Source organism: Amblyomma mixtum, chromosome 6, assembly GCF_055824585.1.
Source record: "Amblyomma mixtum isolate Tamu chromosome 6, ASM5582458v1, whole genome shotgun sequence".
Classification (NCBI taxonomy): domain Eukaryota; kingdom Metazoa; phylum Arthropoda; class Arachnida; order Ixodida; family Ixodidae; genus Amblyomma; species Amblyomma mixtum.
This window is the reverse complement of record NC_143017.1, coordinates 114,481,889-114,508,141: the sequence shown is the minus strand read 5'-3', so window position 1 is coordinate 114,508,141 and position 26,253 is coordinate 114,481,889. Positions and strand designations below refer to the sequence as shown.

The following is a 26,253-nucleotide window of genomic DNA, read 5'->3' as shown; positions in this document are numbered from 1 at the left end:
AGGAGGCTCGGGGTAACTGTGAGAATGTGCGCAGGGTGTTGACTGTATGGACGAACTCGGGGATAACGGTACTTGAAGTATTGCGGGAAGAGCCAGAGGTGGAGGTTTGACGAGTATATAGGTGAGTTTGGGGCATAGATGATATCCGCGTCGGAACTGAATTCCTGTGTGTGGGACGCATTGGTATATTCTCGTGTATGGTATGTCCGGTTGGTGAACTTACCATCTGCGATAGTCCAAATGTTAATCGAGTGTGAACTAAACTTTCGATGATTCGCTTTCATGTTGTAAAAGCAAGATCAAACCAGGCAATCAGAGGAAACTTCAAGTAGCCCAACATGAGTATGGGGACGTTCGGGAATTGGCAAGAAACAGCATATGCGGATAACCATGAAATTCAGGAAGAAATGTTTTATTAGGATACGAAGTGGGGTAACAGGCTCCAAGGAAAATGTAAATCAGCGGCATTATATCGCTAGAAAAGAATTTCAAGCGGAGAATTTCATGGGTAACAAGTGGCCAGCAGAGTGTTGTCCCGAGTAAGGAGGAAGCCCTTTCAACGCAGGGGTAGGCTACCCGAAGAAACAGATTGGAAGCTGCCTTACAGCAAAAGCCACCTGCGTTAAGTCCGACAAGCGTCTCATCAGCTAGAGCCGCAGGGTACTGGTGATAAAGATTATGCGCTCACATCGGGGCCTTCGGAACCAGATAGGGCTCTCTGGTGGGAAACCAGTGCCACAGTGCTGAGTCCGATAGACGTGATGAGCATTTTCCCGTAACGCGGGGACTCATCAATCAACCCTCCTCCCGGCCGCGGCGGCTAGAATTTCTTTGGAGGAGAAATTCTAGAGGCCCGTGTACTGTGCGATGTCAGTGCACGTTAAAGAACCCCAGGTGGTCGAAATTTCCGGAGCCCTCCACTACGGCGTCTCTCATAGCCTTAGTCGCTTTGGGACGTTAAACCCCATAAAACCGAACCAAACCAATCAACCCTCCTCCAGTCGACTTTCTTATAGTCCTAAAGGCCAACTGGACCGAAATTGTCCGCCCAGTAAAAGTACTTTTTCCGATAGTACGTCAAGTGAGGGTACTTGTGAATCCCGGGGTCTTAGTGGAGCGCCAGGAAAGGAGAACCAGCGTAGCGGGCATTCAGAACTGAACTGCACGTGTCGCGCTTGCCCACACAGCACGCGCCGCTCATCTTTATCTTTCTCTTCTTCACAGCCGGCACTAAGGCGTTGACTGTGGGTGCTCGCCTCAGCGTCTCTGTGGTGCGGCGTAGGCGAGCGCTGCATTTTTTTTTTTTAATTTGAAGGCTTTCCATGTGGCATGCAAAGAGCCTGTTAAGCTAAAGTAGGTCCTGAAGGCTGTTCTCTTCCAGAAACCTGAACATGATCCTGCTCTTAGTGTGTTCCGCTAGCCACAAGGATAGATGTTCTTCCCTAGTAGCTGTAAGTCCAGAATCCAGTAATCGTCGTCGTCTTGCGTTCTGCGTTCCTGTGGATGTGCACAAAAGGCGGCGAAGATCCTCCTCAGCGGCCGGCGTGGAACACTTGGGATAAGCGCTGGGCACTGCATCTTCCTGTGAGCCCCATCGGCACGACACCGACGGGGTAATGGCCGTCCCAGCCCTTATCCTTCGGAGGGATACCTCCTCCAGTCTCGTTATGTTATGGAAAAGGGGATAAGCGCTCATGTACTTCTCTTCATAGAGGGCGACAAGATGGTAAGAGCGGAGCTGCGATCAAAAGGGAGGTTAGTGGGAGAGGCATTCGTATCTGGGACGTGGTGTGCAAGGGCGTCTGCTTTCCTCTGGTCGACATTCCGAGTACCTTCTTGCGTCCAGTGTGTCTGGATGCGTTTCAATATTTTTATATTGGGAGCATGTATCTCTCTGAGAGATGCTTAGTGTCTTCGCCACTCTTTTGAGTTGTTTGATAGTCGCTAAGGAATTCGTGTAGATATGGGCTAATCTTATAGATGTTATTTTTTGTCTGTATACTTTATACACTCCATCTCATCAGTTATTTATACACTCCATCTCATCACCGATATCGTATAGAGCTCCATCGCAAGCGGGTCTGGATGGCCCGAGACGTATTCCCGATGTATGATCACCTCAGAATGCTTAGGGCTATAGCGAGAGAATATAGCGCAGAGTAGGACAGGACACACGAAGACACGTACAACACGAGCGCTAAAAAATTTTATTTTACACATGCAATATATTTGTACACCAAAGACATGCCATCACTTGGGCTAACAGTAACGTTTTTTTATCACATAAAAAGATAAAGGGAGTACTCCATCCCTCTGTCTTTTTATGTGATAAAGAACTCTCGTTTCTCAAGCAACGTTACTGTTAGCACAAGTGATGACAGGTCTTTGGTGTATAAATATGTTGCATGTGTGAAATAAAATTTGTTGGCAGTTAGCGCTCATGTTTTTCGTGTCTTCTTGTGTCCTGTCCTACTCTGCGCTATATTCTCTCGCTATGATCATGCACCAACAAGTCCAAAAAGCTACGCTTTTTACTACATTTTTAGGGCTAGTAGTCTTCGTTCTTCCATCTACTAAACGAATATAGAATTCGTAATAGCAGCGAGTGCTTCGGGAATGTAAAAACCGCTTTTTTTTTTTCAATTTGAAACTGAAGGAATGGTGGCCATTATCAGGAGCTGGAAATGACATAAAAACGGGCGCACTCGAAACCACTCTAGCGATGCAATTGTGTCGTTTTGGTGGCTCGCTGCTGCTCGCATAAAAACTGGAGCGGGACAGGCGCCCGTTACAATCGAGTATTGTGAGCGACGCAAGCGTCGACCGCAGCAATTTACAGCACTGCTAGCAAACGCCTACCAACCGACAACGCGTTTTATTTTACGCCATTTTCAGCCGTCGGTCACTCACGCACCCGATGCGAAGTTTCAGTTAATTCTGAGCGAAACAAACAAGTACCCCACCAGAACGCCAGATGAAAAAAAAATCGCCATACGCAGCTCTAAGCTCGCTATTCGATGTACTTCGGAAACGCATGCTGCATGCGCGTTCATGAGCGGCATGCGCGTTCATGCTCCCGACGGCTACACAGCGCTTCGGCGTGATAGTCTTGTCTGAAATTTCGGGAACACTTTTCCACAGTACCCCAGTAAGTCAACCAAGCCACACTACAACCACCAGCATTTGAATCCATGCCGCATTTGACCCTTTTATTCTCAAAGGGGACGACTTGACACAGTTCTGGATGGTCAATACCTATGTCGTGTCCTGTAGATAACTGCGCAATACGACGCCAGATGAACGCTTCGTCTGCTATAGAACATTTAAACGCTTATAACAGTACTGGCTCTCTATGAAGCGTAGAACGTTGACACGGTTACTTTTATGACAGTTTTCTACCCTTACGTCCACTTGAGCTTAAATGCTAGTGTACCATAAACAACCAGCAACCTCAACACTTGCGCGACAACTTCCACTTAAGCAGCGCAAAGGCGATCAGCTTGAGGAGCAGGTCTATGGCGAGCACAATGCCGGAGCACGCGAATACGTCCACGTTCTGAACATCCATCACGTCCAGCACTTGGTCACCGTCGATGGGCACGCACAGGGTGTCGACGTCACGCTCGTCACAACCTATTTCCCCGCGGTCCCAGCCGAACAAGGCGAACAAGAAGACCTGGACCACGTAGTAGGAGTGCGTACAGTACATGAACCAGGCCACGGCCGGATGCAAGTACCGGGCTCGCACGAAGAAGCCGCAGAATATGATGGCTGGAGCTGATGTCGCCATACCCACGACTACCGCCACCTGCACGAAAGCAGCACAGAGCTCGCCATGGAGAAAGTTCTTTTTTTTTTATCAGCCGAAGTGACCCAATCGCTCTTATTTGGCTCCTGAGTATAGGCCACCAGACTGCACCTCCACCCCGGCGGCAGCGTTTTGATGGAGCGAAATGCAGCAACGCTCGTGTTTTGTAGGATGTCATCGCGCGTTCGAAAATGCCAGGTGGTCAAAATTATTCAGGAACCGTCCAGTGCAGCGCCTTCCCTCCGACACATCCTGTGCAGCTTTGGGGCATTAAACCCAAGATACCAAAGCCACCACCTACACCGGATTTGTTTTGGGTAGCATGCTGGAATCTCAAACAAACCACGAAACACACACGGCACACTGTGCGGTTTCCCTTGTCCCGAGGAGCCAAAGCTGCTAGCGTTTCGGAATGTACAGATGTACGGAATGTACTACACTGGCAAAGCATAGTTATACACTATCAATCGCGCTTGCTGCCAGAGCCATTAGCTATGTGGTCCGCTTAGCTTGTTTTGTTTAGCAGTTACCTCAGCATCCAGCGTTGCAGAGATGATATATCCAATGCTTTGACTTGCGGAGCACATCTGCACTGAGAAAAGCAGGATAGTCGCCAGCCGATAAAACTGCATGGGCTGAGAAGTCGTCCAATGGATGATGACCATCTTTATGGCAGGGCTAATGATCTGCGAAGAGATAGTTTGCGCAAATGTACCAGATTGCAGCTTGTATCTTTGGGAAAAGTTTTATGAGAGTCTACGGTTTCTATTTATTTCTTCACTACATATACAGAATACGTGCGTAGCCACGGGGACATCATAGCAAGGAAGACAACTTTACAACGGCAAGGTTGATATTCTCAAAAAATAAGCAGTTAGTAAAAGTACGTACCTTCATTGTTAGCATGAAACGATAGGAAACACTAAAATGTACTATCGGGGACAAAAGTGGTATACTCCATGCGGCGGGAGCCGGAGCAAAGGGAACTTGCGTCATTGTGGCGAGCTTAAGCACGAAACATTGAAACGAGCCAAGCGACATGCCTGCTGATAATAAAGGTCACGCTTTCGCTGTCTTGATCTCAGATGCCGCCTGTAGATGGCATTGCAACGCAGTTTTCAAAGTCCCTCGATGACATCAAGGGGCTTTAGTTTTCCGTTGCTCCGGCTCCCGCCGCGTGGAGTATACCACTTTTGTTCACGACAGTACATACGGCTTCCAAATCATACAGTGCAGCCCAGAAATACGGTGATAGTGGTTTTCATGGTTATTCCAACTTTGGGAAGCACAAAGGAAAAAACAAGGAGGTAATTCGATCCCGGCCGCGGCGGTCGCATTTCGATGGAGGCTAAATGCTATTCTCATGTGCTCTGCGATGTCAGTGCACGCTAAAAAACCTGAGGCCGTCGAAATTATCCGAAGTCCTCCACTGCGGCGTCCCTCATATCCTGAGTCACTTCGGGACGTTAAGCCACGTAACACCAAACCAAAATAAGGAGGTAAAAGTGACCTTCATTTAGCAGGTGTCCAGGCAGTATGAGTCCAATGTCCAGCTGTTTTAGAGACGGAATTGTCCTTTAGTTTCTGCCCAACAAAGCTGTCTATTGGCGACTCACGAAAGAGGCACGAAAAACCTGCAGCAGTTATGCCGAAGATGCTAATATGTTTTCATGCGGTATGTATAATATGTGCAGACTTAGCGTGGCTGTCGCCGTCTGAAAGCAGGGGCTTCTGTGAAGCAGGCTTATAACCATACGTGACCGTGGGCAAGCCTGGTCGAAAAGGCAAAGCAAAAACGGCACTAGTTTCTACATTTCTGCTCAATGTTCGTAGGAAGCGAGGGGAGTGTGGCAAATCGGAGCTTGCTGTCGGGACATAGAAAAGAATACCCCGAGCAGCACAGGTAATCGGCCCAATATTGCAAATAGATGGTCTTACTCTGGCCCTTTGTAGGACTGGCCTTTGTCAATGCATTTCAAATATTGGTCCGATCACGTGTGCTGCATGGGGCGCTGCAGTTTTAATAATAGCGGGATACAACTCAAGAGCACAGTGACAAACAGCACTCAAAGGAGGCCCTCAATCCAATGGCATCGGCCGCTTTTCACGACGTAGTGGTTGTATTTGGACTTGCTAGCATAACGTCGCAGAGGGTAGCAGAGGGAAGGGGATTAAGCATGACATAATAGCATTAACCACGTAACCATGAAAATCGGTCGGTGTCATTATCTGGAGGGCCTCCTTTTAGGAGCATCTTCCGCTTCATTTATCAGCGGAAGGTAGAATGCTATATCGCGGAACTATATCGCGGAAGGTAGAATGCTCTTCTGTTTTCGGACGAAGAAAGTGCACCGCGCGAAACAGGGACGAGCGAACGACGTCAGAGGCCAAGGTGGTGGCTTCTGTGGGTCCCGTCGGACAGCCCGGCTTAAAAGGAAGCTGAAACGGTTTTCTTTAGAATTCGAGGTTATTCAAGAATTCCAATCTATCAAGTTTCTAGATAAACCTTGCAAAGTATTTTTGCACTAGCATTTAAAATGATGACATAATCGTCGATTAAAACAGCGTCGATGTTCAGGCTTCTCCTCACTACGTTTGAGGAGTGCGAGGAAACTTGCCAGTGACGTCATTATTGCCGAAACTTCAGATCTCCGCTGCTTACGCCTGCATGCTGCTGTGCGTCGTCAGATGGCGCCAAACAATGCATTGTGAGCTTAACCTTTGATGGCGTCGTTTTTCTTCTATGAAATAACCTTTTTTTCTCTGGAAGCGTAGTGCCGTCATACGTGACGTCATTATCGGGGCCTCTGCCCGTCGCTGTGCACTTCAGAGAAGCCTGAACGCCGACGACGACCTTATTCCGCGATTATGCCACCATTTCAAATGCTAGAGCAAAACGATTTCGCAGGCTTTACCAGCACATCTCGCACATTCGCCAACCTTAAAATCATGGAATTCTAAAACCGCTTCAGTTGCCCTTTAACCAACTCAGAGCGGGCCTAGTGGCGTCCTTTGGGCAAAGGGTCACGGAGCCTGTGCCATTTCGGCATAACCGTAGCGTCACCCAGTAAAAAGGCGCTGCACTGCATAACCAACCACCCAAAACGGAGCGAGTTGTATAAATGCTCGTCTAAAACAGTCTATAAAATCACTAATAAAAAGAAAGTGTACTACAAATGCGTGCCAGAAAAGTTACCGTAGCTTTGTGAAATGTTAGCAATTCGGAAATAAATTTGTACTGAGCCAGGGCTACACAAACGCGTCACTGCCGCCCCACTAAAGCAGCCATACCAGGCCAAATAAGCTAAGACAGCTGGAATACCACAACCGAGGACCTGTCACCTGCTTGCTACGTTCCCTGGTTCCTCCCTGTTCTTGCTTCAATTCGTCACGAACTATTATAATTGGACAACGTCAATCTAATAGATTAGGAATATCCCGCAACGCCAACTAAATTTATAACGACAGAAATAGTTGCAGCCAGCATTTACACAAGCTCCTCCACACAGCCAGTAAAGAATACTCAGTTTTGTGCACATTGTGAAAAAAAAAGCGCAAAAATTTGATAATTTTCTTTGCCTAAAGTACAAAACTCTGCAGTCGGATTCAACTTAAGTCTGCCGTGAGCTCCCCAATTCCTGTGGGAGAAATAGTATTCCGCCGTAAAAGCTGGTCCTGTTGCCTAAATAAGAAGCTAGCAGAAATTATAAGCTCAAGAATAATGATGCTGTGGCTGGTTTGATATATTCAAACATCAATTAGCTGGTTTGGTTTACTGTTACGATTGGTCAAGCTCATTGTTACCAAGTGCTGTTTCTTTAGTTGTATCCTATTATAGCATGAATCATTCCCAAAACGAGTTGTATGGAATGACATGACAAGTTTGTTTACAGTTCTATGGTGCCTAGATGCAACCCGTAAAAAAGGTCATTATTGTTCTAGATTTCGTTTTTATGCAAAAACAAAGTTTCTTAAGTATGCCATAAACCTGGACATGTTGACGATTTGCTTACGTGATATCATGCTATAAGCGGCCGCAGTTATGACATGTTTCAAGTTGCCGAATTACCAGTTAAGCTTTTAGTTACAAGTTATTGAGACAAAGTAGTTATCTTTGCCATGTTGTAACTGAATATGGGCTGCCAAAAATTATTTCTACATAAATGTTTTTCCCTCTTCCTAACAGCCATGACGTATCAAGCCCATAATACGGCACGTTAGGAGTACGTACCGTAAATGGGACTTCGGCAAGAATTCTGGTGACATAAAACGAGCTTGGACTGTACCAGCAGTTCCTTTGTTCCCTCATAACCACGTTTCTCTCCAGTGGAACTAGAATCGGATCATGCAAGGAACAAGAAAAAGAACGTAATTTAACAAAACCGCTTCCAAAAAGTAAAACAACATATCAACATTTTGGTAAAGAATATTACAGCTAGGCATCACTCTCTCGGTTCACGCTTGCGCATGCGTGGTGGTTACACGGCATTTATTTAGATCCCCGGAGCAATGTAATGTGCTGCTCTAGCACTCTGTCATGCCTACGTCAAGCTCAATCGAGTCAAAAGTCTTTGCGCCACTCGTAAAAACTGCAAGCGCATGATGGCAAGTAGTGGTATTTAATTATGTAACATAAGTGGGCTGCATGTCGATCACACAAGTGTGCGAATGATATTGGGCTTGTGCCGGCAAGTTTCGAGAATACGCACTTTTCTGCTCAATTATTTTAAATGTTTTGGAGACAAGACCCACACTGTGAAAAAGATTTGTTCTGAAAATTACTCGACTTTAACATTCACGTTCGTCTATATTTACGCATGGTTGCGTAAAAGAGGCCGACAAAACATTCACGTATCGCAAAGGATGTAACACAAAAAAAAATTTCATACGCCTGATTCTTTAGAACAATCCGGCTCATCTAATAATCTGGTCTCGGTTTTTTCTCCTCTTATGTTGGCTTTCGTTTTATGCGAAGCATACTACTTTAGCTACCACTTCAGCCCTTCACCGTGGTTATGCGCCTCCAAATCACGTGATACATGACGTCACACCACGTGACACGATGACGTCACGACAGTGGAGAAACGGGGGCCCACCTCGCGCCGTCGCTGTGGTTGTGCGCCTCCAAATCACGTGATACATGACGTCACACCACGTGACACGATGACGTCACGACAGTGGAGAAACGGGGGCCCACCTCGCGCCGTCGCTGTGGTTGTGCGCCTCCAAATCACGTGACACGATGATGCCACACCACGTGACTTGTTGATGTCACGGCAGTGGAGAAACGGGGGCCCACCTCGCGCCGTCGCTGTGGTTGTGCGCCTCCAAATTACGCGACACGATGATGCTTCGCATTCTCCAGGCTTAACCAAGTTAAGCCTCAGCCATTTTTTTTAGTAATGCCTGTTCCTGAGGTTATTCTGCCTTTGGGACTGCAACCAACGGTTACAAAGATAATACCACACAGCAGCGCTTGTTTCTCTTTAGCACTTTTAAGCTTTTGACAAACCGAGCTAGTTGGCAGCTGAGCTATCTTCTTGCTCAGCGCTAAAAGGCAGTAAGCCGCGAAAACGTAAATGGTGCCGGCCATGTGAAAGTCAAGGAGGTTGCCAGGAAAAATGGCGAAGAATACGTTCAACAAGCAGCCACTGCGAGGAAAATGGTGGTTATAGTTTGTTAGGTAACGTTGAGCTCACATATGAGGACGGTGCAGCCAATGAATTCCAGGAGCATCATAAACGTAGCCACGACGTACAAGGTGACCGTGTCGCGCACTTGGGTCGCCCTGCCACCGCATCCGAAGTACATGATGGACAGCAAGAAGGCGAACATGAAGCTGATCAGTATGCGGGCCCACGAGCATACCTGCACCAGCAAAAGAACATGGCTACTAACTGCGCCAGCGTTGGCTTACTTGGAAACAAAATTGAACGGCCTCTCTGGCATTCCGGAATGCCTTTGAACACCTAGAGTACATGCATAAAACGGGCACGGTACGTGACCACCAACTCCAGCACGAAATTCCTCACTAACAACGCATCAAACGCTATACTGAAAAAGTGGCATTCTGGAGTCTTCCAAACACATTTCTTAACCTATTTTAAAACCTGTTCCAGGTATCTGAAGAAGGTGCTTTGAAACCTGCTTCAAAATTTTTCTGGATACCATGTCTCTCCTTCGATTGTGGGCACTTATGAGGAATGTGTATTAAATAACGCCACATACTCATGCATATACTTCGACGGTCCATAAGAATCTATAAGCACTCACGGAACTGTCTAAGTCATCCTCGCGCATGGCGCAATCGCTCCAAGGTGCTTAATTTAATTCGCACTCGGAGTACGGGCAACAATATAGATCCATCTTCTCACAATTCTTTATGATCTTCGAAAAGAAACAATATGTGGGTCCAGCATTCAAATATTTTCACGATATCGTAGTTCAGTATGAAAATCCTGGCGCTGGCAACAATACGAGCTTTTTCCGCCAGACAGCAGAAAATTGATAGAGGAGCTATATGGATGGCTCTGAATAAGAAATTATTGTACTTGAAATTACTGCGCCAAGCGGACTTGTACACATGTCCGCTTGGTGATATTTTAGGCATTGTAAGACCAACTGGAAATGAAATAATCCACACAAGTATTTTCAAGCGTAGCCTATAACGGAGGAGAATTTCCAGAAAAAATCAAAATGTTTGCTTGTTGTAATATGACTCATAATAAATCACTTTCAGGCCACTAGATAAGGCTGAAAACGCATTTACGATTTTTTAGGAACGTTAAGTGTGGCATATCATTCATTTCTTACGGTTTTCGCGAGGATCTTGGCACTCCCAGAAAGAACAACATTTGGCCTCCTGAAGCAACAGTTTAAAATTATTTGAGCACTGGACGTCAAGACGATCCTTAGCACACATTGCTAAAGGTTACTGGAATTTAGTCGACTCTGTCTGTGGAGAATCGTGATAAGGCCCTGCTTTGTCTTCAGCAGAACATACAGTGTGGCGCCTATTGCAATGATATTCGACCACACATTCATATCGAAATGTCTATGTGTAAAAATAGGCATTGTTTGCTTCTTCCTGCTATCGACTCTAACTACCGTTAAAGATATTTTGCCTGCTATTCCCTTTCTTTCTTCGGAAACAAACTCGACCAGAAAGGACGTAACTCTCCACTTGGGCGGAGAGGCGTTTCTGTAGTAAAATCAGGGAAAGGAGACAGAAGCCAGCAGAGTGATACGTGTTTAGAAGGGCACGGAAGGAAATGCGTGGTTTCCTGTTACGGAGCATAACTAAACTGTTTCCTCCCCTGGTACTGTAGTTTGCAAGTAAAACTTGCTATACCAAGTTAACGGAACATAATTACAACGCACATACCTTGTTTCTGCTCAAGCAGTAGAAACACCTCTTCAACAGTGTCATGAACTCCCAGTGGAACTTCATGTCTGATTTGTACTGGAGCATCTCCTCGTTCTTATCCTGGTTGAGGTAAAATTAGCACGAAACATGCACTTCTTCAACAGAGCTAAGTTATATAGACGACAGACGTATACTTTCTATAGTTTCACAGCACATGCCCTGATGTCAAGCAAAAGGACGTTTCTGCAAAGTAAGCTTGTAATAAATGCTGTGCAATAAAAGTCGTTGTTTGCTACAAATAAAGCACATTTCATGCGCTAAGGTACTCATCTCCAAGTGTTTGCTTATTGTAATAAAGTTTGTTCTTTCTCTTTATTCTTCATGCTAGTTTCTAGGATGAGGGTGAATATCAAACATTCGCTCAAGCTGCCTTTTTTTCTTTTTTACGAGTTCAGTTTTATCACAAAGCGACACTGGAATAAGAGCCATAAACTTAGAATTCTCGTTAAGTGATTTGTAGCTGCTTGATAAGCGCATCACAAACTGGCTGAATGTGCGTACCTTTTCGGTCATAAATTGTCCGCCATAAGGAGTCAGCTCGCATGGATTGCTTCCCACATTTATGTTGACCTCAGCGCAGTCATCGGGAATGAACATCTTGGACAGTTTTTCAGTTAATTCTCCATGCTCGCCGCAAGCTACCTCTGTCACTGTTCGGAGTACAAAAAATAAATGTGAGTTGGTTTAGAACCCACCCTTCTATCTTTCTTAGTCACTATAATGTAGACTTTAACGGGAAAAAAAAGAATAGTTTCTCTGCGTTTTACTCTGTATCATGCTTCAGTGCCAGTACAATCGATTGTTTACTATTGATCTGCAGATACTGTTGTGAACATGCCGGAGCAGTTCAGGGACGCCGGAAAAAACAATGAAGAAGAAGAGCAGTGTGGTTTCATGCAGGAATGCCTGCCAGAAATGTACACTGAAGAGTCACACTGCTCGACATGCTAGTAGAATTATATACGTGGGCAGTTTCCTCGAAAATCCGCGGATTGCAGCAAAGAACGATTCCGGTTAGTATCAACGCAACGTTGAAATCCCCGGGGACTTGCGCTTCTAAGCCACCTGCAGGAAGTCACAACTAAAGTAGACCAAGTGAACACTGTCGAAGTTTGCTCTCAAAGATGACCACACTGCGACCATTTGCGTATGTATTTTGTGCTACTGTTTCGCTCGTGTGCACAAAGTACCCGTGCTAAACAATAGACAGTAAGCTCGGACAGACTTAATATCTGACTAAAGAAAATGTAATTATGTTCTTTACAGTAAAACAATATACAAAAGAGACCTACGGTGATCGTTACAGCGGTTCTGCCTGCTTCAGAGTGTGAGCACGCCATGGTGCCACAGAACGACCCTAGCACCAAGCACAGTTGACGAGTGTGGACGAAGGAGGCCCTGTGCTGTATGACACTGCCGCTAACCTTTTTGGAAATGGGGACGCCAGTTACAGGGCGACCGGACTGCATGCTACCGTAGTGAAATCTTTGAGTGGAAAGGAATATTCTGAAGGATGCTTGGGAATTCTGAAGAAAGGAGAGTGGATTAGCTTCTAGTACATAAGAGGCAAAGTTGAGCGAGAAGTTCTGAGGGTCACCTGGTGAGCGCTTAAAAGCTGATCAGCCTAGCTAAAAAAAAAAGCAGGGCTCCATGAAAAGAAAAAAATACAAACACAAGTACAACTAACACGCAAATGGCGGTTCGAAGGTCTTTTTCAGTTCTGACGGAACAGGAAGAAACGCCGCCGAAACATCGGATAGAGGCGCGGAACGTGTTGGGGGGTGTATACAACGCAGCCACCGCCACCTCCTCGAGCAGACATGCTAATAGAGGCATGCCAGTATGTTCAGCACGTCACCTCTGACATTTTTTAAGAGCCGTTGGTCACATCTTGTACGATGTCCATCGCTTTCTGACTCTTGGAGGACGAAGCATTTTGTGGGGCGTTGCTTAGCGAGGGCGACGCCGGGAAACTCAATGCCCAGCAGCGGCAATTTCTTTCTTTTTTTGCAATGGCTAGCCTCGATATCATTCTTTCACTGGGACCTTATGGTTGCCATCGCAATAACTTCATTCTCTTTACTTAGTGTGTGCGTGGCTGCAGTTTTCACGGAAGTCGTTTTCGGAGTGGATAATTATTTTAAAGGACTAATTCGTCCGATGCCAGGTTGTTGAGGACAGCCTTCGGCTGTAAAAATGAGAGCGTTTCCGCATTTTCTTGCGTGAAACTTTTTTTGAAGCCTTTGTCAGACGCCCACAATGTAAGGCGTGCTGTTGACTGGCGCTTTTCATTAGTTAAAGTAAGTGACCACTCTTTTCTGTAACTATGCATTTGGAGTTGCCTGCAGTATTTATCACAAAACGTGAAAAGGCTCTAGCTTTTTATTAATTGGCAGATTTTTACTGTTCGAAGCATCTTCGTGATCATCATTTGTTATACCTTTAAATGCCCAAATGGCATTGCATAAGTGGGGTTGATATAAAGCACAGAAGATGGCCTACGAACGTCGCTCAACATCACAGTTTTTGGCACACAAATATGACAAGTATGGTGACAAAAGGACCACTAGAAACATCCAAATCGCAACTGCAAAGCCGCAAAGCTAAAATTATGAACAAGTGTGAACAATCAAAGTAAATACCATTATTAACAATACGGATGAAGTGCGGAGGTAGGAAATACTTACTAAAATCGGACAGGCTTGTGTAAAGTGGGCAATCGAGATTCACAGATTCCAAAAAAGGCAGCAGTTTTTTCACAGAGCCATTGTAGATGCATTTGCCTTCCGCAAGCATGTAAAGCTGTGAAGGAAAAGTGAGGTGGCTAGTGACCAACTAAGGACAATCAGTCCTTTTCCACAGGCGCATATACCGTAATATTGATGCTACTAAAGCTTAATTGTACAAATTACTCATTTTAAACAGGTTATAAACGTTGACGTGCATTTAGAAGACTATGCGCCACATTGAGTGACCACAAAATTTTTCAAAAAAAGCCATTGCATCGGCAAAGCACCAGCGAAGTGTTCACTAAATATTTGAGCACCAAGTTTCCGACGAATAATATAGCTCAGTTAAACTCGCCGGTTTACACATGTGCACCTATAGTGTATGCACATCCAGACCTTCAAAACTTATTCGTTACACACTGACGCTGGCGAGGACTTCGAGAACATTCATATGCTTGTTTTATTTTTTCGCTACAATGCTCTGTCTCTATTTTTTGAGGGCAAGGTAACGCAACGAGGCATTAAGACTCCGTTAATAATAGACCGCCTATCGCGCTGTTTCTTTACAGTCACTGGATAAAGTTATCCAATCATTCTGTTTCATACTCCAGCCGCGTCCTGTCACGGACACGTGTAAAGGCTGTCCGTAAGGCCTGCCTTGCTGCTCAGTCGAAGAAACCCGAGACCGTATAAAGTCTAAAAAGGCATATTTAAAACTATATACTGCTACAAGCCCTTTACAGCAATGACACAAAAAGGTAGATAGACAAATGGAAAGGTACTGATTTCTGTCTGGGTAGTGCAATGGGGGAAAATCCCGTTTTCTAGCCTTTGACGCCTGGCCTGTTTACAATGGCACGTCACGGCCTGACATGAAACCTCAGCTCAGGGACTTGCCTAGCCACTGACTTTGTCATCGACCAAGGGGCAGCGTTCAATAACTTCCACAACATCTAGGAACTATCTTGCATGTAATAAGAGCGAAGCACAGCAACCAAGCATTTGTTTCACACTAGCACAAGCACACAAGCAAAAGGCTTAGAAGGAACAGAGGTAGAGGGCACAGAGAGGCCCAACTATTCCTCACAAAAAGCACTTTCAACAACTGTTCACAATTCGACACTCACAAGCAACATTTACTGCGCAGCTGAAGATAAGATGCTCGTTCCGGCGCAGACGCAGAAATTTTGGTACGTTTCGTCAAAGCGCAACTTCACGTGAGGACTACGCCTAATATACTCCTAAATACTCCCGTAGCCCTCAGCGACAGGACCTCGCAAACGAACAGCAATCTAACCTGCCCTTTGCGGAGACTGCAAAGCGTTATGCCAGGAAGGCGACTGGTTCGGCTCATGCTTATGGCCAAGACTCGCAGAGTGTGCAGATCGGGAAACCTGCATTCGAATACTACAAACGCTCTTATTTCTTTTCGCCAGCTCTGTGCTTTTGTGATTCCATCGTTTAAATGATTGTTTAAAACATTTCCAAACTCCTCCAAAATAAAGTGGCCGCCAAGCACCTGCCGAATAAGGTGCAGCAGACCTACATGCTGTAACCAAAATTTGCACAACACAGGGTTTTTTGACACTCACGTTATCAAAATGAGAGAAGAGCTTGGCACTGGGGTTGTGGACAGCGCAGACCACGGTGTGTCCACTGGCGGCAAGCGACTTCAGTACTCGGACGCAGCGCAACGCCGAGCTGCTGTCGAGGCCACTGTGCAGCGTAGCAATTTGGTCATTGATTAATGAAGTCAAGAAATATACCGCTCATTCAACCAACATGTTGATAGCTGTGACTACGTTCTTCTCTAGCCGTATGTTTTACTTCTTCATATGACCACAGTCTAGCCCATGGTCGTTCTGTATGGGTCCTCACTTGCTTTTATTAAACCCATATTGCATTACCATAGCGCGTCTTGAATGTGTATTTCGGCAAAAAAAGACGCTACCAGCCGCGCTTACTTTTTTATGTTATCATTAATAACAACAGAATAAATCAAAACTACATATAACTTAGATTGTAAATAGTACACAGAAAAAAGGCAACGTTTGAACAAATCGTCGAAATATCTTGTATATTCTGCTCACTGCGCTTTAGCTTTTCAGTATTTTGTGCTCAGTAATAGAAAACCAGCAGAGTTTCCTACTTCTAACCAGTTGACTGCAAGCTGAAATGTTGATTCAGAAAGCTTGTGGTCGTCTACGAAGTTTCGTTCTTCGTATTGGTCTGCTTATTTCAGCATTTTGCATAGTCTTCTTTCTTCTTACTTTGCCTATGTTCAAAAGCGTGATTGCTTAAGGATGGCGGGAGCTGCGCCCTTCTTAGACAACGCTACAAAGCGTATTAATGTAGTACTAACCTTGTTGGCTCGTCAAGGTAAATGACAGGAGGGTTGGCGACAAGTTCCTGCGAAATAGCCAGGCGCTTCTTTTCTCCGCCGGAAAGAGACTTTGTCAGCGTGTCGGCGCATTCTTCGAGGCCCCACTTGGCTATCGCTTCAGTCACCTGCACGCGAAACGCATAGCGAGCGAGAAAAGATAGTTAACGGAAATCAGCTTAGACTGTAGTCCGTTTCATACATAGCAGGCAACTCTGCGAAGGCTGCGGATGTAGAGCATCCGCGAAACCGTATTTTTCCCCCACGTATCATTCGTCCTTCTCGAAGCCTCGGTGAATGTTTTGACGAATGCAAAGAGCGGTACAAAACTAGATGTAGCACTGATAATTACAGTCGAAACAGCCGCGTACCAGACCGACGAAGTCAATCTTACTTCTCGAAGCCTCGATGAGTTGGAGGACGAAAACGTGGGAAGAGGTGAAACGAAGCCCCGGCGATTGCTATTCATGCCACTTGAGATCTGTCGCAACGATATATGCTATTGTTCACTTTGGTTGTAAGGCGAACTACTTTTTGGGCACGGACTTCGCTTGCGCGAACAGGCGCGCTAGCTTTGTCGGCGTTGCCTGCTATGTATGAAACGGTGTGTACAGCCGCCTATTCATGAAAACGGTTAGCCAGTTTGTTTTTAAGGAACAGTTTCAAGTCTGAAGCTTTAACAGCCGGCGACAAAGCATTCCGTACTTGCTCTAAATAACACTTTAAAAAAGGTTTTATGTCGCAGTTCATTTCAGAGACCGTCTTCTTAGACTACCAGATTGCGGTCGTAATACCGACAGACTTTTGCGCGTCTGTTTTGTGAGATGCTTTCATCAAGCATTCTCGCATGTGGTTGTAATCGTTAGTAATTAATTCTTTGTTTTGAAGACACTGTTTTCTGGAAAAAAAATTCCCGAACACATGGGACGACACTGCTCCTGCTTTGGTTTTTGTAAATTTGGCCTCGCCCTGGTCTTCCGCCAGCGTGGTGAGCGCATGTTAGAACGATTGCCGCAGGTAGATAGTGGTTAAGAATCCTATCCCCTTACTGTACCAATTTTCCTCAACTTCGAAGGCGTGAAGCCACTGGGTAGTTTTCCCTTGTATCCTCATGACTTCGCACAAATGTTTTGTTTTTTTTTTCATGTCAGAAGCACACCACAGGGCAAAATATATCCGGCGCCATAAAGCTGTTAAATGTGCAACTACCTCCTTTCAAGTTCTATACTGCCATGCTGAGTCCTGATTTTGTTTTCCTTGATACACGTCGCTCAAAAACTCTATATATAGCTCCAGGCTCCTATAAACGAGAACAAGTTTTTTTGTTCAAACAGTGTTTCCACCAGGATACTTCGTGGCAGCAGTTGCCTGGGTTCCGTGCGGCAAGCTCATGGTATGGCACTAGCTTCAGCTGGTATACATATGGCAAGACTAGCAGCTTTCGTGTAGTATTCTTTCTGCCGCATCAAAAACTCACCTGCGGCAAATAAATCTGGAATTCAGGTTGCGCCTTGACTCACACGATATCTACGTAACACTTTGAGCTGGTCACTACTTAGACGTCAGACTTATAGCGTGCCATCGTGGTTCGGCCGCAGAAGACGACGACAGTCCCAGTACGCCTGCAAAGCACGCGCAGACTGGATTTCGTCTTCTGTCGTCGGGACTGTCGTCGTCTTCTGCGGCCGGACCACGATGGCACGCTATAGACTGATTGTAAATCAGTCAGGCCTGAGTAGCGCTGCGCCCTTCTGCCTGTTCATTTTTGAGACCGTTAAAGGCAATGTGAAAGGGTAACTTGTCTGCCTTTTTTTTTTCAGTCAGTCAGTCAACAAGGCAGCAAGTCAGTCGCTCAGTGCTCAAGAAAGCACTGAGAGGATGTCATGTGCTAGTGCACTCACAAGATGAGCAGCCTTTTCACCTCCAAGTCCCGGCATGCGCAGTTCGATGCTTATGGTCAGGGCTTCGCGCACTGTCAAATACTGGAGTAGGCAGTCCTCCTGCATGACATAGCAGCTCTGCATATTAAACAGCTTGGTGTCGCGCACATAGCCATTGACGTGTATCTCGCCTTCGAAGCCCTTGTCGCTGAAGAAAAGAGAAGACATTGTGAGATTCTCGCAGTTAACAAGTTTCTGTGTTCTAAACTCCTTCCGAAGCGTTGACTTTATGAGGCGGCTTCAAAAGCAAAACAAACTTAAATGAAACAAGCGAGATTAACCAGAATGAACTGATGGTCGTGAGCAGAATTTTTTCACTCAAATCGTATTCATAATTGCTTAGATGTTCGGAGCCCGATAAAAAAAATACCAAAATTTTATTATTACATTTGCTGCCTTCCTAATCACAGAAAAGAATGGACTCGAACTTAGAAACAGTTACGAAATCATACTTTCTCTGCTGTGGCACCACAAGGACAAGGATGTAGACGGAGTGACTACAACACAAGTGCACACTAACAACGTTACGAGGTCACTAAGCCTTCCTTGGAAAGTGAGGATAGACAGTCCGCTCTTAACTGTTTCTCTGTTTCAGAAGCTAGCACAGTAGCGGACATTTTTTGTTCACGCTTCTCCGTTATAAAGCTACAGGCTATGCTAACTGCTCCAAGTCATCAAAGTTGGTACTAAGTTGGCATCGTACTTTGTTATGCAACGGTAAGTTTCACACGACATAAATTTCGCTCTCCGTGGTTTTACAGTTGTGCGTGGTGTGGAATGAAGTTCACGCACTTGTATGATCAGCATCGGAGTATAAAAGCACAGCAATGGAAGAGCACACGGCGCTGAGCACTCACTAATAGCCGGATAGGATGTTTAACAGCGTGCTTTTGCCGGCTCCCGACGGTCCCATTATGGCAGTGAGCGTGCCCGGGGTCGCCCGCCCAAACAGGCGACTCAGCAGATTTTTCTTTCCTGCATGTTGAGAGGCCACGTTAAGAATAAAAATGAGGTGGACATCTTGCGGAACACCATACAACACGCACAGGCGGGAAACTGAAGAAAAAACGAACGAGAGATGAATAGAGGAGAAGCAGAGACCTGCAATTAAGCTTAATTGACAGACACTTTTCTCCGAGCAATAATAGGCATGCGCAATTTTCGAGAGCATAGGAAAAACCGATAGAACAAATGTTAGGCGGCACCGAGGAACTTTAGAACTTGATCGAAAATATGCACAAAGGGCACATTGACACATGTGTCGCTGCCAATGAGTGCATTTAGCGCCGCTTCGGAAATTTCCCTTTCAATTTTAACTTTGATGCGTGCAATCACTTATGTCATGTATTCTCTCGATCAATGTAGGCCACCCGCGTCCGCACTGTGCTCGGCAAGATGCGCTCAACTGTTAAAATTCAAAGATACCGCCTGTGCTTGCATAGAGGATCATTTAGGCAATGTCCAGTCTGGCATGCACGAATTATGCCATAACTCCCCCCAACATCGTCGTTTTGTTTTGCAGAGCAGTTTTCTGCCTTAAAGCGTTTCAGCAACTGGCCTTTGAAAACGCGCTTTTAATTTCCCCGCAACAAGCATGGTCAGTCCGATGATCATGCTTCTTAAACTCTTTCGTATGTCTTCAAATAACAAGTAAGTCTACATCCAGTGCCGTCAGGCCAGCACCGGTTCTTCACAAGCCTCCTTTTCTTAAAGGAGATGACCGTCGGTAAAAACTCGCACGTACTCAAAGCGACAGTAAATGTACAATAAACATCCCAGAAACTCAGTAAAAAGCTTCGACATCTTGTTAACGGCGTGATGTGGTATTTCACGGCTGAAAACATTGATCATGTATGAATGCATGATTCGTTTAAGATTTAAACGCAAGATTTATATTGTCCGGTCAAAATGTAGCATGCTGTGCGGAAAATATCCTGACCTACTATGGCCATTTTATACACTTTTAAGTAAACCTCTCTATGCAGTGTTTCTACAATTAAGGCAAGCAAACTTGAGTTAAATAAGCTTTCACTTATTGTTATTGATTATTGAGATTGAGAACACTCAACGCACCAAAAGCTTCCAACAGCGGTGTAGAATTCTCTACCATTTAATTTTCAATTCAAACCTTAATTTAAGCTTGAACGGACGGATGCTGATGTATGAATTCCTGTAGTAGTTTTGGTATGAAGTGTTGGTGCGCGAAAAATCGAAATTGTCGTATTGTGAATCAAAAGTTCTTGATTTCGATTTATTGAACGAATCAAATAGTGCATGCCGAAAATTATTCGAAACGAATCGAATCCTTTCTCATTTTCGAGTACTTTTCGAATATTTGGCATGAAGTTCGAATTGGCATACGCGGTCGCTTTATTCGACAACTGTTTCAAAAAAAAGGGGGAGGTGAAGGGGGGGCGGGGCCTTTAGACCCTGCGCAATATCGTGCCATGATCGCCTTGTGCGGAAAAGAGGGCTGCGCACCGCGACGCGATCCATTCGTGCAGCGGTGTTCATAATGCTCATACACTTGGCCTTCAAATGTGGGCGACTCGCCAGGGTTGAGCCTGGTTTAGCAGACCCTACCATGTGATCGATCTCGGAGCCCATGGATCAAACTTGCATTAACTAGGATTTGGCGCTAGTTTCCACGCTGTAGCAAATGCTAGTTTCCAATGCGCATGACATAAAGGACATATAACTAATATGCTGGCATTGTTTTGCGTGTCTCCTACTGGAAATCATGCCACGTGATTCGAAAGCTGCTGCTTCAATTGTACGACTTATAACGCCCCCGCCGGCGTTTCGCTGTTTCGCATGACTATTCTTTTGGTGCGAATGTTCGCATAGATATGGAATAAGTACACAACTACACTATTTGCATTCGATTCGGTTTTAAAAAACGTACTATTCGGGCACGGCTACTAATGGGACGTAATCTAATAGAGCTGCCTCAGGAGAGTACACCTTTTGCGTATAGGTTTCCTTAACATGAGTCACGTCGCTGATGTCAATGAGTTACTCATTAGACAAACAAAAAAAACATTTCCTTCCGGTACCAAGGGGTTCAAGAGCTCGAAAACATGAGCTTCATGATAAAATGGTTTCTTAAATCTAAACACAGGCACTGCATTCGTGGGTAATGTGCTACAGTATTGCCGTTGCTCATTTACCTTTGCCAACTGGGACGCAAAAACTTATGTCTTTCCACTCTATGGCAACAGGGGGACAGACATGAGGCTGTAGTGTTTCTGTGCCATTACGCAGAATGTCCAAGGACACGAATTCATTTCCTTCGTGTTTCGGAAAATCCTCGTTCTCTCGTAACCTGCGAGAAAAAAAAAATGCACTTGCAGAGGCATGTTATAGTAGAGCCCTGATTTATTCAATCAATCAATCAGACTGCATTAATAAACTTCGATAAAGGTATATGTTTACAGATATTATCCAGCAGAAGGTCTCAAAGCAAAATCTGGGGGTTCAATATGCGTGCACAATCAATCAAGGAAAAAATTGGCCTCCGATTTACATGGTTAAACTAAATGCGACTTAGGTGCGTCGACACATTTGCCCCTTGTTTGGGGCGATCAGTTTGATTGATTCGGAGGAAATCATTCGCTTCAACGTCTACTGCCACTCGTCGTTGCTTCTCTTCAATAATTTCAACCCCGTTTCAGACGCGCTGCCTGTGCATTACATTCCCTAATCAGTTGTTGTTGTTCTGCTTCTCGAAGCCGACGGACGGCGCCTGGGTCTCTGGTAGACGACCCAGCTTCCATCGCCCCGTTCCTAACGGTTACCCTTGCATCAAGGTTAAAGCGCCAACGTCTCGTGCGCACGCAAGCTCCGCTTCGATAATGTTTATTTATTTATTTATTTATTTATTTATTTATTTATTTATTTATTTATTTATTTATTTATTTATCTTTCCTCAAAGGTCCCTTTCGGGACATTACATGAGGGGTTAACTAAGAGGGGTTAGATATTTAACTTTTCTCATCCACTCTGACTAATTTTCAGTTTTGCTGAGCCATTCTTAGTCCCGTCTCTCCGTCCTCTCCCCTAGAAGCGGAGAGGGGGATTTTTCTCTACCTTAGCAGGTGGAGAGAGAGAAATCCTAAACAGCATGTGCCACGGTTTTCAGCTGGAGGTTTCACCCGGACCTAAAGGCTTTTTTCGCTAGTGAGCCATGTAGTTGTCGCGCATTAAAATTCTAACGGGCAAACGCAAGAAAATACGACAATGCACTTCAGAAAAGGAAAGCTAAGAATTGGAAAATGAAATTCTCGAAGAACGCTAATCAATAGTAAATAAAGGGCAAAATTTAACTTTTCTGAAGATGAAGGAAGAAATCATGCATTCGATTTTGTTATCAAGGCTGTTATACAGGGCAATGCATCGAAAAGTTATGCCTCCTTTCTATAAATTGTTTTAACTGCAGGAAGACATGGGTTATTTTGAGATGAGAGTCCGGTGATGTTTTTATTTGTACTTATGTGTTCATAGAACGCACTTAGACTTACATGCCGGTTAAATAAGCGGATAAACAGCAAAGCAACGAAACATTGGTAGCGCTTACGAACAGATGAACAGATATAATAATAAGTTGAGCAAAAACGGTGATGAGAGTGCAGTAAAATGAGAAAAAGTAAGAATGCGGAAAGCTTGCTTTTCAGTGAGAATTAACTGCTACAAACGTGCAATATAAGAGCTGCCTCACGACGAAAGACAGTACGACAAATAGCTGTGTATAAATGAGTGATAAATGAGCAAAAGTTTGAGTGTCGAAATAGGTTTGGTTTTGAGGTTTAACGTCCCAAAGCTACTTAGTTTGTCAAAATAGTACCGAGACCGAACCAGAAATTTAATGCGATGTACACACTTCTTGCAAATAGAGAAAACATGCTGAGAGAATGAAACATGGGAATCTATAGTTCTACACCTAAAAATAAGGTATTATTGATAAGGTTAATATTCACGGACTTGGTATGAGAAGAAAGAGTGCACGGATTCTTGTTTTGGCAGGATCTGAAACTATGAAGTCAGTCAGAAAAAAAAAAAACATTGCAAAAGGTCAGCAGTTATTCGAATGGTTTTAAGAGCATGGCTTCTTGCGCCGAAATAGCTGGTTTCTGGATAGGTAGATGATCTCGGGTAATTTCGCGCACACAGACTTTCAGTTGTTTCCCGCGTCGTTAAAACTGCAAGCGACGGAAATGTGTGCACTACCAAAATCAAATAAATGATGCCGAATCGTTATCCGGTTCATTTTCGTTTAGGCTTGACGGAAATCCTTTATAGATAACCCTGCTATCTATACGCTCGTTTGTTTGTTTGTTTGTTTGTTTGTTTGTTTGTTTGTTTGTTTGTTTGTTTGTTTGTTTGTTTGTTTGTTTGTTTGTTTGTTTGTTTGTTTGTTTGTTTGTTTGTTTGTTTGTTTGTTTGTTTGTTTGTTTGTTTGTTTGTTTGTTTGTTTGTTTGTTTGTTTGTTTGTTTGTTTGTTTGTTTGTTTGTTTGTTTGTTTGTTTGTTTGTTTGTTTGTTTCACATTTAACATGAATTACGACCATCCTGCTTCTTTACGAGAACGCTGACCTATCTGGTAGTAAAGTTCTCGGCGTACGTTGACACCAACGCAGATCTGTCACCCGACTCTTGAGTTAGGACGCACACTTGTCTGTCTTATCGCAGTTAAGCACGCGTTGCACAGCTGACACGGGTGTTGGATAACTCCGCAGCCGTGCCATACTGCACTTGTCTCTTCCTTTGCATAAGTGGCCTGTATCGCTTGTCCAATATCGGTGCCCCATATACACATGTACGGCGCCCGAATAGTCCTGATATCGCTTCACAACTTTCGCACGTGGCCGTCCTGAATGAACTGAGACACAACATTCTACAAGGTGTTATCTCCTTCGGAAAAAGCTAGCGGCGTTTGCGATCCGAAGTATCTGCGTTGACACTGGAGACGCAATACACTCTGAAGATGGATAGAAAGGGAAAGAAACCGTCCTGCTGGCTTTTAGGGAAAGAACACCAGGAGGAAACGTGCCCAGGAAATCTGGACGAAAACTTCTAGTTTCCATTGCTGCCACCACTTTCCGGGTGGCGCTGAACACTCAAGATTACGGCGGGAATTTCGAATCTTCTGTACATCGTATTTATTTTCAGTGGTCGTCGGAAATATGTGGTCTGAGCACAGGGAGCATTTTGGTGGTCAAATGTTGCAACTAGGAGTAAGAGTCGGCCACGGTAATCACCATGTTCGCGCAGAATCTCTAGGGACTCTCTAGTTTTCACTAAAATTACCAGTTTAAAATATCACCATTGAGTTACGCGTTGTTCGATACTAGCGGCCAACAGATGATGCTAGTTGCTCATGTCTAGTAGCGTTTTAATTTCGTGAGCTTTCAGTTTTGCTGAATAACAAGCGCTTTGCTGAAACCACGTCGCCAGAACCGCCTGGGTCGGACCATTTTCACGGACCTCCTCAACTTTCATGCTCACACCTGAGCGTAAAATTATTTTTAACGTCAACTAATTATTGAAGTAGGCGGGATGAAATATACAAGCCGGTAATTTACATGTCTTACAATCTTCACTTGATTTTAATTCGTGCCAACATTTTAGTCTTTGTCTCTTTAATCTTGATCATTTTAGCTCGGACAACCTGCATGCGCAAGAAAACAAGTTGGAAAAATACACAAAACAAATGTTTTACTGAGCTAGAATTTCCCTCCAAGGCCCACAAAAACCGTAGAAATCAAACAAGACAACAAAGCTGCAAGAATCAATCACGGCATTTTTAACTTTCCTTGCCTACACTTCTAAGGAAAGCAGATTCCCTGTCATATACAAGACGACGGACAGATGAACCTTGTGGTCGTCCTCTCTTCCTTTGCACCAGCCCACGAGAAAGTCTTCTACGAAGATATTGCCGAAGAATTTGTCCGCACCAATGTGTGTTTAGCTTGGTCACACGACGAAACGGTCACGCTGAAATGTTAAGCTTCCAAAGCGGGGCTATATGGTTGTGGTTCGAAAACCATTTCAAGGCTATGTGGTTCCGGGAGTATAAAGATCCTTTCAACAACATACAGGTTTCGACCGTTGGGGCAAGCAGCTCGTGGCAACTCCGGCCAACAGCTCTGCGAGCAACAGCTGTCATGGACTTTTTTCTGCCCTCGGGAAAACCTCAATTCATTTGGGCGAATCAGAAAAAAGACGGAGGACTTACACTGACGCCATCCTATGGGGCTGTAGACCAGTTTGCGCAGGCGCCTGTCTGCCACCGGGTCGAGACAGGGAAAGGCGTCGCCAACCTCAGATACTTCTTCGCGTATGGACGGGGTTATCACAGTGAGCGCCAGTTTCTCCTGAAGTCAGCACTCCCATACTCCTGTTTTCTTTCTTTTTTTCTGACACTCGAAATGTGATCATACTCCTCGGCTAAGGGGTGCGCGACAGATAAGGAAACCGTGCCAGCTTGTATAAGGAAGGGTCTTCCGACTGCATGCGTCCTTACTTTTTCTCGTGCTGCTTCTAGCCTCTTCCAGCCTCTTCCATCAACAGTGTTCAGTCAAGTATTTGCTGCTAATGCGACCGCCTCGTATCTCCTCTCACTCTCGAATTTTCGTGTACGCGGTACCAAATCGATTCGGTGCTGCTGGACGGAGACCATGGCCGGGGTTTAAAACAGCAGTTGTAGTAAATCGTTAGCGCGCAATTTGCCGTAAGCAAATTGCTTTTTCTCGATAACTGAACCAGCCACATGCGAAATTTTATTTTATTTTTTCGCGTTCAAAATTTACAGAATGGAGTGAACGCGGTACAATATGTGCTGGCTCCCGTAGGTGTCATTTTATTAGCGCACGGCTCCCTCGGTGTTAGTTGCAGTGACTGTGCACATCGTGCACTACCTTAATCGATCGCCGCATATGACGCCGTGAAAGTTAGGCATGGTGTCACGGAAGT

The 26,253-nt window shown here is 44.9% G+C and overlaps 1 protein-coding gene across 1 annotated transcript; it reads right to left on the bottom strand.

The window, feature by feature from the left end:
- Positions 1–3,220: 3,220 nt before the first annotated feature.
- LOC149340096 (ATP-binding cassette sub-family G member 1-like) lies at positions 3,221–25,629 on the bottom strand. Its single transcript, XM_089550656.1, has 13 exons — positions 25,517–25,629; positions 21,454–21,608; positions 19,141–19,258; positions 18,245–18,431; positions 16,326–16,471; positions 15,556–15,679; positions 13,922–14,036; positions 11,736–11,884; positions 11,193–11,294; positions 9,508–9,676; positions 8,040–8,140; positions 4,339–4,494; positions 3,221–3,808 (listed from the first exon to the last, which is right to left on the bottom strand). Exons 1-13 carry the CDS (start codon positions 25,525–25,527, stop codon positions 3,452–3,454), a joined length of 1,890 nt encoding a protein of 629 aa, XP_089406782.1. The 5' UTR covers positions 25,528–25,629; the 3' UTR covers positions 3,221–3,451.
- Positions 25,630–26,253: the final 624 nt, after the last annotated feature.